Below are 14,722 nucleotides of genomic sequence, written 5' to 3' on the forward strand. Positions count from 1 at the left end.
TTTGCAAGTGTGTGCAGATTTAATCAGTCGGGTTACAACTTATTTGATTAGTTAGCTAAGATTGCTTTAAAGGGTGTGACAGCACTGTTAAGAATGGAATCATCTATGCTGGTCGTAGGTTGTAGGCTTGGGCGTGTATTCCACAGCCAAGGCCGGCCCACCTATGAGGGGGTGAAGTAACCCCCTCAGGCGGCAGAATCCACAGGGGCTGCAGATACCGATGTGGATCTCATACCCTCCAACATTTCTCCAGTGGAAATAAGGACATCCTATTTCATAATAATGCGAATAATTTTATTATTGTACCCCACCCATCTGCTTGGGTTTCCCTGGCTACTCTGGGCAGCTTCCAACATATATAAAAAGCATCACACGTTAAAACAACTTCCCTATAGAGGGCTGCCTTGAGATGTTTTCTAAAGGTTGTATAATTACTTATCTCCTTGGCTCGAAGGTTGCATAACTCTACACCCTCCAACATTTCTCTGATGATAACAGGGACATCCTAAGGAAAAGCGGGTCTTTTCAAGATCAAATCAGAAACTGGGGCGACTTCTGTAAATCCAGGACTGCCCCTGGAAAACAGGGACACTTGGAGGGTCTAGCCCCTTGTTACTGATGTGAATCTTCACCAACCATTTCTTCCTTGAAAGGAAGGGGGCACCATTTTGTGGTTCACATCAGGTGCCAAGATGTCTTGGCCCCGTCCACAGCAGAGAAAGATGCTACATGGAGTTGGACTGAAGAGGTTACCTGATCAGAGGAAGCATGTGAGAGATCTGTATTGGCTCCCAGTACGTTTCCGAGCACAATTCAAAGCGTTGGTGCTGACCTTGAAAGCCCTAAATGGCCCAGTAGACCTGAAGGAGCGTCTCCACCCCCATCATTCTGCCCGGACACTGAGATCCAGCGCCGAGGGACTTCTGGCGGTTCCCTCCTTGCGAGAAGTGAGGTTACAGGGAACCAGGCAGAGGGCCTTCTTGGTAGTGGTGCCCACCCTGTGGAACACCCTCCCTTCAGATGTGAAGGAAATAAGCAGCTATCCTATCTTTAAAAGATATCTGAAGGCAGCCCTGTTCAGGGAAGTTTTTAATATTTAACGCTGTACTGTTTTTAACACTTGATTGGGAGCCGCCCAGAGTGGCTGGGGAGACTCAGCCAGATGGTCGGGGTATAAATAATAAATGATGATGATGATGATGATGATGATGATGATGTGTAGTTGTGCTTAAGCCCCATACAACAACTCATTTGTAAATTAAGCACTTCACCTATAATCTCTCTCTCTCTCTCTCTCTCTCTCTCTCTCTCTCTCTCTCTCTCTTTCACACACACACACACACACACACACACACACACACACACAATATTTTTTCCAGCAAACCACCAATCTGAACCTGTTTTCTACCTCCCATTTCAATCCTTGCCAATACCTTCTCCCCAGAGGAGGAAGGATGGCCTGCGAGTAGGGAATGTGGTGGGGTATGAAGTAACAAGTGCCATAGCCAACTTTTTTCCTCCTCTCATTTTTGAGAGGAGGGAAAAAACCCCTAACACAACAAAATGCACGAGAGCTAAAAAGGTCAAGTGAAAGAGGAGCATCAAACTTTTTGGGGTGAGGGGAGGGTGTAAAAACCAAACTGAAAGGCAGAGCAGACTGGCAAAAAGGCACAACTTAAAAGGGCCTTTTGCCAAACGGGACTTACCTGGACCGCGGCTATTACGCCTTGGCTGTTAAACAAAAGGAGGAGCAAGGGGACTTGGCTGGTGAATTTTGGCTTGTCCTCGCCCTAAGGATAGCAGGAAGCAGGCGGTCAAAAATAAATGATGCTGGTGGTGGGTGGAAGAGGGGGGGCAGAAAGGGAGGGCAAAACCCAGAAGGACAGGTGTATGAACTGGGGTAGGGTGCTCCCTCAACTCTCTCTCTGGGCCTGATCAATGGGAGTTCATAATTATGAGGGTGCCTCTGAGCATGTGCTAAGTACATTTCCGGGACAACCTGCCCCACCCTCCAACAAGCAATGCTGGAGATGGGAGCAATGGGCTTCTCAGACAGACATGCTGCGGATTCAAACCCCTCTTTAGGGATTAAACACTGAACTCTCTCGGCAAACTGTAGGATGGGAACCAGGTGAGTAGAGCTGTGGGGCTGGGAAGGCAGAAGTGAGTTGGAGAAGATGGGGGCACTTACAGTGGCGAGCACACAGTGACGGTGCCCTGGCTAGGCTCACAAGGATCATTTAAGATGCCTTGGGATCTTGCACAAAAATACACTGGTGTCAGAGCAGACTTAAGGATCCTTGTGTGGGGCAGTGCTACCACCCCAGAGAGATTGTGGGGAGAGGGGAGGCCTAGCCTCTCAGCTGTGCTCACTTAAGCCACATTCACACCAAGTATTTAAAGCACCACGGTACCACTTGAAACAGTGGTGGCTTCCCCCCGAAGAATTCTGGGAGTTGTAGTTTGTTAACCATTCCCAGAATGGTTTAGCGATCAGCCCCTCTTCCTGGGGAACTCTGGGAATGGTAACTCTGTGGGAGGAAAAGCATTCCCCGGACAACTCTCAGCACCTCCCAGAATTCTTTGCGGTGGGGGAACCATGACTGCTTAAAGTGGTATCCTAGTGCTTCAATTCGTATGCTGTGAACATGACCTTTACAGGAATTAGCATGGACTTGGGGCAGAGCACCACAGACCCCAGGGCTGGATTATGGCCAACAGGGAAACAACTGCTTCTAGAGAAGGGCCTGTCGCCACGGCTTCCTGGTTTCCTAGCAACAGCTAGGCTGCAGCCTCCCTGGTTTCCTAGCAACAGCCTCCCTGCCATGACCAGAGGAGTCGCAACCCTAGCCTCTGTAACATCCCAATCCTGAGCCCAATAAGTGTGGTTGAGTACTGAGGCGGGAAGGAGAGGGTGCCCAGCCACACATCACTTCCTGACCAATACGGTGCAGGAAAAGGTGATGAATTGGGAGACGGGGGAGCAAGCAAGGTCTCCAGGGAGCAGGGAGCAGTGCTGGCAAGCAGAGCCACGCTGAGATCAGTGGGCGGGAGCTGCAGGAATCAGCGAGGTCACCCTTCACAGAGGGATGGACCTGGGCATGCTCCCTGAACATGTAAGCCCCTCCAGCCCCCTACTGCTGAGCCAGTGGCAGCCAACTGCCCCTCACCAGCCACTCAATGTGGGGCTGCTGTGCTTCGCTCACTTTCTTTTTACAGGGCATCCACACTATGCCACAGCTGAGGGGTGGACCATCTGCTTTGCATGGGCAAAGGCCCAGATTCTATCTGCAATGGCGTCTTTCTCACTATAGCCAGCTTCCTATGGCGTCCTGGGTTTTGCCTGTGGTTCTCCTGTCTCTTCTGTGACCTCAGGAAGGCCTGCTTCCCCCCCCCCCAAAAAAAAGAGGCGTTCATGCTTTTCACACAAAAAGAAAAGGCAATTCCGCTTGTAGCTTACAACGGAAGAGCAATGATTGGATTGTGGCAGGAGTCACCAATCAGGAAGCAGCCTCAGCCTCTCAAAATGGCACCCGTCAGACAGGAAGTGGGCGATGGCTGGAAAATGTAAAATGGCAAGGACCCTGGGAGGATATATTTCAAAACAAAACACCATTATATAAAGGTGAAGGGAGATTCAGCAGTGCCAATGAAAAAGGATGTGTGTAGAATAGAACTGTTTAGAATGAGTGGAAAGGAGATGGCTTGGCGTCGCCATCAAAACCCGCCACCCGAATTTAGTGCATTCTTTCCAGCCTCCACCCATCCGCAATGATGATATCAGTGCTGGCACTGCCCCAGGAAAGGCTGCTGGCAAGAACACCATCTGTGCCTCCTGAGGAAACGGCTTTGCACCAGAGGCTTCTCCTGGCCCACCCACTAGTAACTGGGGAAGAGGGAGGGTGCAGGACTAGGAACTGTGAAGGAGGGGACATGCTTTTACCTCAACCACAGCCATGTTGCTGTTTTCTGCATTTGCCGCCACACTCTTGAGGCTTTTCATGTCCGACATACTCTTTCGACTGTCGTCCATTTTCTGGGGGGATGAAGAGGGGAGGAGAACCATGAACTAAGGAACAGCTTTCTTATTCTTAACTTGGACCTTTATCATACAGTAATGACCCCTGGCCAATACCACAGCCCTCTAACATGGCATCTGCGTTCTCAAACAGTTCTGGCCCGACCTTCATACCCATCCAACTGAAGGCAAGAATCTGCTCCTACATAACCAAAGACAGCAGTCCTTTCTGTCCACTGTCCTTTATTTCAGTTGCATGAAGCAACCGTTGTAGAAACGTTGACTATTACTATTACTCGCATTGCCCCTTTTGATCCCTCTCTGACTTAGCAGCGCTCCATCTTGCCAGCCTCTCCTTAGTCTCCTCAATGGTCCCACAGAGACAAACCCCTCACCTTCTTGCTGTTCTGGGTATGGATGAAGGTCAAGTCATCCATGGTGAGGACAATCTTGTCGGGCCCCTTCATTAGCTGGGCATGCTGAAACTGCCGCCTGTGGGAATCAACAACACGAGCAGAGCAGAAGTAAAAAATGGTCGTTCGTAAAGATAAAGCAGGCATCATGGGGAGGTCCTGAAATCCGAAATGTCAGCTGTCCAGCAGACCTAGTCGCCAGGGGTGTTTGCGTAACTCACCTGAGATGGAAAGCAAGGGCAGCTCCACCCACCATCAAGCAGATAGCCAGGAGGAATATGAGAAGGATAAAACCAGCATTCACCCCTGAAGGAAAAGGAGAAGAGTGTTACCACTGGCGACCACTTCCAGGAAACAGGCTTGAGAGGTTATTTCCAGCTCCAGTTCCATCAACATCTCCTTCTACTCATACATGCAAAATATCTCCACCCACCCACTGTAGTATTACAAATCCTGACAGAAATGCCTTTTGCCTTCTCCCCAGACTTTCCTTGTCTTCTCTTCCCTGCATGACTTTACCATAAGACACCCAAGCCTATGAAATCAACAGCTCCTTTCTCACCTTCCTAAAGCGCCTTTGTGGGCGCCGTGATCTCACCCCCCCAAAAAAGCACATCTTTGGGGGCTGCAAACTCACATGGGTCATGTAATTCACGCAGGAGTGTGGCGCTGAAAGACGTGCGTCCCAGTTGGAGGCTCTGCGAGTAGAGTATATGAGGTGGGCTGGCTACTGGCAGGACACATAGCTAAGCGTATATGAGATTGGTTGATCGATCAACTGGATGGTATATTTGAAGTTGGTGGGATGGAGGGACGGAGGGATGGCTAGGATAGAACAGGGCCTTCAGGATGGAGCTGACTTCCTCTAAAAATAAGGCAGGCACCTACAATCTTAGGCTTTCAATTCTTTTCACTTGGGCCTTCACAACTTAGTATTAGTATTGCTAATTTCCCTTCATGACCAGAACTGGAGTCATGTGAAATTTGTTTTGCAGTATTTTTAACAGTACAATAATAGGTGGTATCCAACAAAATTTAATTTAGAATAGACCCACAGAAATTAACTTTGTGTGCAATTTTCCCTGATATACACAATTTTGCAAAGCAATTTTCCATAATATAATGACATTTCGTATGTTATTTTCAGTAACATATGCACACTTTACCCTAGTATATGCATTTTTCTACACATTACTGGAATGGAGAACTGCACTGCAAAATTCAGGGAAGAGCAAATTTCAAAAAGGATGGCCGAGTCTCAGTTCTCGTATTGTTTTGGAAAGTTCGAATTAGGGAGGTTGGCCTTTAAATGTGAACCAAATTCCTCTCCATCCTTCCTCTCCCTCTCCATCCTTGCACACCCAGGCAGCTCACTTCAGCACTCACCCCCACTGCAGATGGTGACCGAGTCAAACCAGCAGATGGAGTCCGTGTCTGGACTGGAACTGTGAGGCCAATGGATCGTGTGCCCAACGTAGCGCAGAGTTCGAGCACCGACGTTCACACTGTAGGTGGGCCAGAGGCGGTTGCCCTTCCCATTTGTGTCCAGTATGATATAGGGGAGCACGGCATCTCCGTATTCATCGGCTGACACTGGCTGGCTGAAGCCTTCCAGCTCAAAGTCCTTGGCGTGCTCTGCAATGGTGGAGCCCATCACCCACTTGCCGGACTTCCGAGTATTCTCCACTGCCTTGGCCAGGAAGTAGATGGAGTTAAAGATAGTACCAAACAGGGGGTGTGCCTTTAAAGAGAAGCAAGGAAGAGTTAGGGCCAGGTTCTCAAATTCTGCAACCTGAATAAATGATGCTAATGGATAACATTTGCTTCTGTTTTCTTGATTCCCCTCATTTGTTCTGCTCGCCTTACAAGAGTGAAGGCACTACTGTGCCCTGTGCTGTCCTATTTTGTTCATTGCTCTGGAATACTGCCACATTATTGCTGTCCAGAAGGGCTATAGCACAACAAAAGCAGAACAAAACAAACAAACAAACCAGAACATTGGGGGTACAAAAAGTTGTGGGATTTCAGAAGGAAGTTATGGGATATGCACTGATATGAAAAGTAGTTGTATGAATGACCACCCCAAAACATTTGCAGGTGCAAACAGTTCTGAAAGTGGGATCATGTAGGACTGCTCCAATAGCTTCATGACCACAAATCAGCATGAACATGCAACAGAATGATGTCTGGAAGGACCCAATATAGTTTTGTGGGCGCTGAATTCTGTGCTGCATTATTATTATTACTTACAGTGGTACCTCGGCTTAAGTACTTAATTCGTTCCGGAGGTCCGTTCTTAACCTGAAACTGTTCTTAACCTGAAGCACCACTTTAGCTAACGGGGCCTTCTGCTGCTGCCGCGCCACCGGAGCATGAGTTCTGTTCTCATCCTGAAGCAAAGTTCTTAACCCGAAGGTACTATTTCTGGGTTAGCGGAGTCTGTAACCTGAAGCGTATGTAACCCGAGGTACCTCTGCACTTACTTAAAAGGTAAAGGGACCCCTGACCATTAGGTCCATTCGTGACCAACTCTGGGGTTGCGCGCTCATCTCGCTCTATAGGCCGAGGGAGCCGGCGTTTGTCCACAGACAGCTTCCGGGTCATGTGGCCAGCATGACTAAGCCGCTTCTGGTGAACCAGAGCAGCACACGGAAACTCCATTTACCTTCCCGCTGGAGCGGTCCCTATTTATCTACTTGCACTTTGACGTGCTTCTGAAATGCTAGGTTGGCAGGAGCAGGGACCGAGCAACGGGAGCTCACCCCGTCGCAGGGATTCAAATCACCAACCTTCGGCAAGATTGGCAAGTCCTAGGCTCTGTGGTTTAACCCACAGCGCCACCCACTTACTTACTTACTTACTTACTTACTTACTTACTTAAAATTATAGACTGCCCTCTCATGCCAAATATCAGGGCAGCGTGCAACCAGATTTACAAAGGGGGTAAAATACTCCTATAAACAATGCAGAATCATCGTAAAAATGACTGGCTCATCTTAAAAGTTTAAACTGCAGAATAGGGTGGTTCATAAAAAAAACTTTTTTAAAAAAAATGCCTGCTCCAAAGGTCTTATCTTAGTACACTAGGAATTATATAGCTGTATCTGAATTTTCATGCATATCAGTTAATATCTTGAACCTCCTCCACGAAAATAGCTGTTTACTTGGCCATTTTCCTATGTCATGAAGGCTGAAATTTCAATTCAGTGGAGCAGGGTCAAGATATTAACTGATATGCATGAAAGCATATATAGCTATATAATCCCTAGTGAAGTAAAAAGAAGACCTTTGGAGAAGGCATTTTTAAAAAAAGTTTTTTATGAACAGCCCTGCTGCAGAATAGGCACACAAAAAGCTATCCAAGAGCCATCACAAGGTCTGAAATGTGGAGGCTTGCCAAACTTCTGCTGGAAGAGTATTCCACAGCCGTGCTTAAACACCCTTCATTCAGGCAGATCTAAAAAGAAATGCAGTTGTGAGCACTCAGCACTCTGGACGGCATAGGGAACCTCCTAAATCTGAGCCTCTCCTGCACCTCAAACAGTAATAATAATAATAATAATAATAATAATAATAATAATAATAATAATAATAATAATTTATTATTTATACCCTGCCAATCTGGCTGGGTTTCCCCAGCCACTCTGGGCGGCTTTCAACAGAATATTAAAATACAACAATCTATTAAACATTAAAAGCTTCCCTAAACAGGGCTGCCTTCAGATGTCTTCTAAAAGTCTGGTAGTTGTTTTTCTCTTTGACATCTGGTGGGAGGGTGTTCCACAGGGCAGGCGCCACTACCGAGAAGGCCCTCTGCCTGGTTCCCTGTAACTTGGCTTCTCGCAGGGAGGGAACCACCAGAAGGCCCTCAGCACTGGACCTCAGTGTCCGGGCAGAATGATGGGGGTGGAGACGCTCCTTCAGGTATACTGGACTGAGGCCCTGCTGGTGCCATCCCTTGTACCTGCCCACTACCACCCACTGCCTCTTTCCTCAGATGCACCTTGTCAGCATCCAGGTGGCCAGGGATTTCCCTCTTCTCTTGAGCCTCCCTGAAAGTCTGCCGGAAGGACTGCTCCGGGGAGTCGATGGTGATGGTGAGCACCGCGTCGTAGGCCATGCGGAGTTTGAGGCTGTCGTCCAGCACAGGGTAGGACTCCTTCTGGTAGGGCATGCTGTAAGTCAGGGCATCGTAGGGGATGAAAACATAGGTCCCGTCTGTCATACGCAGGTCCTCGGCCTTCTCCAGCAGGAGGCGCTGTTCCTCCCCACCCAGCAGGGCAGAGTGCATACACATGACGATCACTGGATAGGAAAGGAACGAGGAGGAGGAAATGGGAAGGGTAGACAGTGGGAAGGGTTAGGCCAGGCAAGGGTCAGCAAACTTTTTCAGCAGGGGGCCGGTCCACTGTCCCTCAGACCTTGTGGGGGGCCAGACTATATTTGGGGGATGGGGAATGAATGAATTCCTATGCCCCACAAATAACCCAGAGATGCATTTTAAATAAAAGCACACATTCTACTCATGTAAAAACACACTGATTCCTGGACCGTTCACAGCCGGATTTAGAAGGTGATTGGGCCGGATCTGGCCCCCAGGCCTTAGTTTGCCTACCCATGGGTTAGGGATTAGGAGGAAAATCAGTGTAAAGTCCAGAGCTCACCAAGGGACCGCAGTAAGATGAAGAGGGCCTCTGTGTATGTGCAAAGTGACCTTCTGCAAAATGGACTGCCTCTCCTAATAGGAGCCAACCCAGACCCTGCCTTTATCCCCTCTCCATGTGCCCTCTCCGAAGGAGATGCAGAGGGTGGCAACACGAGAACAGGTCCTTTCTGTGGTGGGTCCCCACTTATGGAATACCCTCCCCAGGAAGGGAAGCCTGGTACCATCACTGGCTATTTTTAGGCACCAGGCAAGAATGTTTCCATTCTGTCAGTTTGGTGGCCCTTTACGCAGGAAAGTTTTAGATATCTTGCGACCTCCCTTAGGAAGTCGGTATGATGTGTTATACTGCCTTTGATGTACATGAATGCGTTTAGCTTTTATTTTGCTATAACTTTGGAGTAGTTTTTATTTTTGCATTTATGTTTTAAGTTGCTTTGGGTTCCTTTTTGTAAAAAAAGTGACCATTGTAAGTACCATTATAATAATATTAATATGCTAAAGCCAAGTCCATAACATACGTTTACTGCACGTTGCTTTCCCAAAGATCCTGGGAGGTTTAATGTTTTAGTATTTTTACTTTTTGTAGGTTTAAAACTATTCTAAGTTTTTCTTGATTTTATCTTTTTGCAAAGCGCTTTGAGGTGTGTGTGTTTCTAAACCATCAAGTAGTGTATAAATTTTATGAAATAAGTATCTTACACCTCACATACCTACTAGTTCCAGGACTCTGCATAGCTGTGATGTCTGACCACCATCCCTGCACAGCAAAAGCAACAGCAGCCTTCGACTTCCAGATGTTTTGGGCTACAAACCATCACCCGCCCTAGCCAGTACAGCCATGGGAGCTGTTGTCCAAAACATCAGGATGACACCAGGTTGCGGAAGGTTGCTTTAGAACAATGTTTCCCAAACTTGGGTCTCCAACTGCTTTGGGACTACAATTCCCATCCTTGCTGGCTAGCAGGACCAGTGGTCAGGGATGATGGGAATTGTAGTCCCAAAACAACCAGAGACCCAAGTTTGGGAAAGGTTGCTTTAGAACCACAAGCAGTCTTACCATCAGGAAAGTGAAGCATTCCTTCTTAGGCGGCTGATTTTTTAAGGGGGCGGGTACCATTAGAGGGTTGGCATATTGGATCAGTTTGGATAAAGGGAGGTTTAGACATTTGTAAAAATAATAATGTAGTTTATGTTTACCAGGTGTGCAATTTGGTTTCGACTACAATACACAGGAAGGGAGGTTGACACTTTCCCTCCCCAGCCATGATACTGATGGAAATAGTGTGCCAACTACCACACAACTTAATTGGTGCTACTTAACTGTAGCACTAATGGCAGAGGTGCCATATGGTGCCTTGCTTCTCCCACAGCCGCTGCCTTGGATTCAAACAGAAATCAAGCATTGCTCAGACTCTCTCTCTCCAGCTTGCTGCTTTGCTTCTAAGCTCACACCACTCCCAGCTCCCTGCCTTTGTCCTTCTAACTAGCCATGAGTTAGGGGAAGGGGCCCAACCCTTTTGCCATCTTGCACATATCACCTTCCTTTGCTTACTTAATGGACCATCACCCAGGCTATCATTTCCACAGGATGCTAGCCTGGCTTATATTTTAACACATGCGGGATTCAGGGGTTAAGAGGGTCTCGGCATACAGCCTACACACACGCACCCAGCAAACTCAGGTGTTGGGTATGTCACCATTATCCAACGTGGACCAATTCATGGAGGGCAATCGTAGGGTGTTGCAAACTATATCTGGAAAGTTCCCGGGGGTCATTAGAAGTCTAGACAGAGATAAGGAAGTACTGTAGGTGTTGTGCCATCTTCCCCTTCAAAAATGTTCTGTATGTATTTTCAACCCAAATGTCCTGGTTCACCTTCCTTCTTTCTTTATACCCTCTTCTGTCTCCAGTTTCTGTTCTGCTTTTGGTCAGACAGAAAGCACTAAAGCCACATTCTTACTTCATCTTGATAAGCAATACTTTCTTAACCTCCATTGTGCACTGAAGCTGGGTTGAACCACAATTTATCATGAGGCAACAGCTTGGAAGCTTTTCTTGGCAAATGCTGTTGGGTCGTGATCCTGCATATCTCTTGTCCCATCAGTCTACTTCTTAAAAGTACTGGTCAGGCCAGAGGGTGGAGAAGCCTGTCATACCTACGTGATTGCACCTCATAGAGGTGTCCTCATAGAACCTCATAGAGGCTGTCCTCATAGAACAGTTGCTGCTCATTTAAAGTGACTACGTGAACTGACCTTATCCACACTGACTAAGAACCTCAGCAGAACCTAGAAGGTTTCTAATGATTTCCCCCAAACATTAGACCCTCTTCCTTTGAGAGTCGCGCAAGCACATGTGGCCCCAACCCAGCCATACCTCGTACATCATAGGCCCTCTGTACCCGGCGGAGGGCATCCCGTGCCCCATTCGGTTCGTCCTCCATGGTGGTCACGACAGTGACAGGGAGGCCAAAGTTGCGCAACGACTCTGCCAGGCCTTGCCCTACTTCCACCCAGAGATCCTGCCCGGAGCTGATCACAGCAACGTGGGCCCAGCGGAAGTATTTGAGCACGGTGTAGAGGACAGCAGAGGCCTGGGGCAGCGGCCGGGAAAAGGTGCCAAAACGTTCCACCTCGGCATCGTCAGTCAGGCAAGACCAGGAGAAGACGGGCTTGTTCCAAGCTCTGCCCAACAGCCCCGCTGCCTCACAGGTGGCTGGGTTGACCGGGCCCACGAAGCCAGAGGCATAGCGCTCCGAGTTGACAAAGCTAACCATGGCCTGAGACGACTTGCAGTCTTCGTTGAGGAGGACATAGTCAAACCAGTAGCCCTGGTTCAGAGTAGGGTCCTTGTTGATGCGGGCAACAGCCAGCTTGGCTGCTGTGTCAGGGTAGGCCCTGGCGTAGATGGAGTCGCAGGTCCAAGGGCCCATCACGCCCACCTTAAAGGTTGATGGCAGGACACGGCAGGGCAAAGAGAGGAACAAGAGCCAGAAGAGGAGGGCTTGCCGGCGGGGGCCCTTGTAGCAGGCCCACCTGGGGTGGTTGGAAAGGCGGAGCAGGAATCTGTGGAAGCCAAGCCAGGCTAGGACCATGGTGTCGCAGAGCCCGGGAATGGCGCAACGGTGGGGGAAGGGGGAAGGGAGGGGAAGAAGAGGGAGAAGGCACGGCTCACAAATCCTTTAGTCCCTCAGCGGCCAGGGCCAGAAATCTTTTGTCGGAGTGGGTCCATTTGCCGCCATCAACTTGGTTAAGATTCACCGCACGCAGTCAAGAGAAATCACCCTGGAATAGAGAAAAAACATCACACTATGCTGGGAAAAGGATGCTTGAGGCCCTGCGCATAGCTGTGGGGATCAGTGGGCATTGCCACAAACAACCCCGTTCATGTCCTGTGTTTGTTTTTAATCTCATTTCTTTAGAAAAACATTTTTTTAAGACTGGGTAGCGTTACGCAGCCCACAGAAAGTTGGGTAAACAGCATGCGGACAAACACCTCTCCACTTTGGGCAGCCATCTTGTTACTGAAGGCCAGTTTGTTGCCTGTAGCAACTACCTCACCATCTTCACAGGTGTAAAATGAACAAAAAGCACCACTCCAGGTTAACTACTGCGGAGCCATATTTGTTGCCCAGCTTTTAGGGCTTGTGGTACTTACAAATATAATTTGCTTTGCATTTCTTTTGGGCAAGGCAAACAATCCCATAGCGTAACCGGGGGGGGGGGGCGGGGGGCAGATATCACTGCACTTCCCAGAGAGAGAGAGAGGTCATGACAGGAGAAGCAGCCAGCTGCTTTGGCCAAAGTCCACCCTATTCTACAAGCCTTGGGCGGTATTATCCAAATTACTGTTCTGCTCATGCTCCAGCACCTCAGCGAAGCTGCCCCATCCCTCAAATCCTAATCTTGCAGCTGAACTAAAACAGGATTAGCCTTTTGGCCCCAGCTGCCTCTTCGTATTAGGTGTGAATCGGTGCGATGGCGCTCACGTGCCCACAAGTGCTCAGCAGGTCACCTCTACCAACTCCTTTTACCCTTTACTATGAATAATGTTGCAAGGTGTGTTTGTGTGTGTGAAGTTATAGAGGGGGAAGGAGCTATCAGGTCTTAATTTTACACCCTTTGAGAAAAACTGGAAATGTGAGGGAAAGCTGGAAAACCACAAGCATGGATTGTGTTTTCTTTTCACACAATGATGGCATGTAAGGTCTGTTTCAATGTGTTATTTGAAACCAACAGGCATAATGATATTTGTTACTGATGGTCAAGAACACAGAGCTGTTTTATTGGGTGGGGGGATATTGTCTTTGCCACACCTTTAACACTTATTGGAATTTTTACACTGGCTCATTCTTGCATTTTCCCAAACATAATAATTTTCTGGGTGAATAGCATTCCCCCACCCCAATCTATGTACTAGATTTACTCTCACTGTGGCCCATACTATTTTTAAATTTATTTATGGCTTCTGTGTGGCTGGTTAGAAACCAGCTTTCTCCACCTGATAATCCTGTGTAGCAACATTAGCAAGTTCCAAAATCCCAAATACCAGAATTTGAGGCGGTGCAAGGACCTAATTATAAGTCATGCTGGACATTTTACAGAGCTCCGATGCCTAAATATATATATTTTTAAATTAAAGATTGCATAGATGAAAACGGAATTAATCTTTCAAAATGTGAGTTTGCAAAAATATTTGGTGGGAGGGGCACATATTTAAAACATCCACAAAAATATGCTTCTATGCTATATTCATTATCCCACTGGGAAGAGCTTTTGCATTATGCAACACGAGACAAGTCTACCTATTTTCATCTGACAAAGGTCAAGCGACTTGCCTTTCCACACCTGTGGATCTATTAAAAACTGAGTGCAAAGCTGGTGACCTACATTTACGATTCGGTGGAACGTTGTGAAATTCAGCAAGGCACAGTTGTTAATGAAGAAACCACATGGATGTTTCTCTGGCTGAATCCCACTGAATGAAGATGCCCGTATTTGCTTTTGACACAAATGAGTTTTCCACGCAAGACTAGAGTGGGTCCCAATCAGGCCTATTCTGGTCTCAAATCCAGGTCCTGAAATAGGCTGTGAAAATTACACCTTACTGTCCAGACACTGCCTGCTTCTTCTGTCCCCTATCTCCCTCTACTCCGTAGATTGGACGGACAGCAACTACCATAATCCCTGACCACTAGTCATGCTAGCTGAGACAGAGGGGAGTCATCTGGAGGGTCATAGCCTAGCCATGCCTGCTTTTCTGTCTCTTTCACACACACCATTTCAGAGGGTAAATTTTTCCCACTCCCTGCAACACAACGACAAACATTACCTGTACATCTGCATCTTTGATGCATCTTTTATAGATACAGGGGTTAACTACACTGTTTCATGGAGCGTAAGGCTATCGGTGGCTACTAGCAATGACCACTGTGATGTATCCTACCTCCCCGCAGGCTGTCTCACCAGAGTGGTGCATGCTCTAGTTATCTACTGCATGGACTACTGCCATGCGCTCTAAGTGGGGCTACCTTTGAAGGTGACCCGGAAACTACAAGTAATCCAGAATGCGGCAGCTAGACTGGGGACTGGGAGACCACATAACACTGGTCTTGAAAGACCTAC

At 47.9% G+C, this 14,722-nt stretch overlaps 1 protein-coding gene across 2 annotated transcripts in view; it reads right to left on the reverse strand.

Annotated features, from left to right (window-relative positions):
• GUCY2D (guanylate cyclase 2D, retinal) overlaps window positions 1-12,810 on the reverse strand; it is a 28,629-nt gene extending 15,819 nt beyond the window's left edge. Inside the window, exons 1-7 of one of the 2 annotated variants that reach the window (XM_053362161.1) lie at window positions 11,475-12,810; window positions 8,435-8,736; window positions 5,818-6,172; window positions 4,653-4,737; window positions 4,414-4,510; window positions 3,944-4,036; window positions 1,707-1,790 (exon numbers count right to left, since the gene is read on the reverse strand). In XM_053362161.1, the coding sequence (XP_053218136.1) occupies window positions 1,707-1,790; window positions 3,944-4,036; window positions 4,414-4,510; window positions 4,653-4,737; window positions 5,818-6,172; window positions 8,435-8,736; window positions 11,475-12,192 (1,734 nt within the window). In that variant the 5' untranslated portion in view covers window positions 12,193-12,810. The remainder of the gene's footprint in view (window positions 1-1,706; window positions 1,791-3,943; window positions 4,037-4,413; window positions 4,511-4,652; window positions 4,738-5,817; window positions 6,173-8,434; window positions 8,737-11,474) is intronic. The other variant, XM_053362162.1, reaches the window with a different exon arrangement.
• Window positions 12,811-14,722: the final 1,912 nt, after the last annotated feature.

The sequence above is a fragment of the Podarcis raffonei genome, chromosome 13 (genome assembly GCF_027172205.1).
Source record: "Podarcis raffonei isolate rPodRaf1 chromosome 13, rPodRaf1.pri, whole genome shotgun sequence".
Classification (NCBI taxonomy): Eukaryota; Metazoa; Chordata; class Lepidosauria; order Squamata; family Lacertidae; genus Podarcis; species Podarcis raffonei.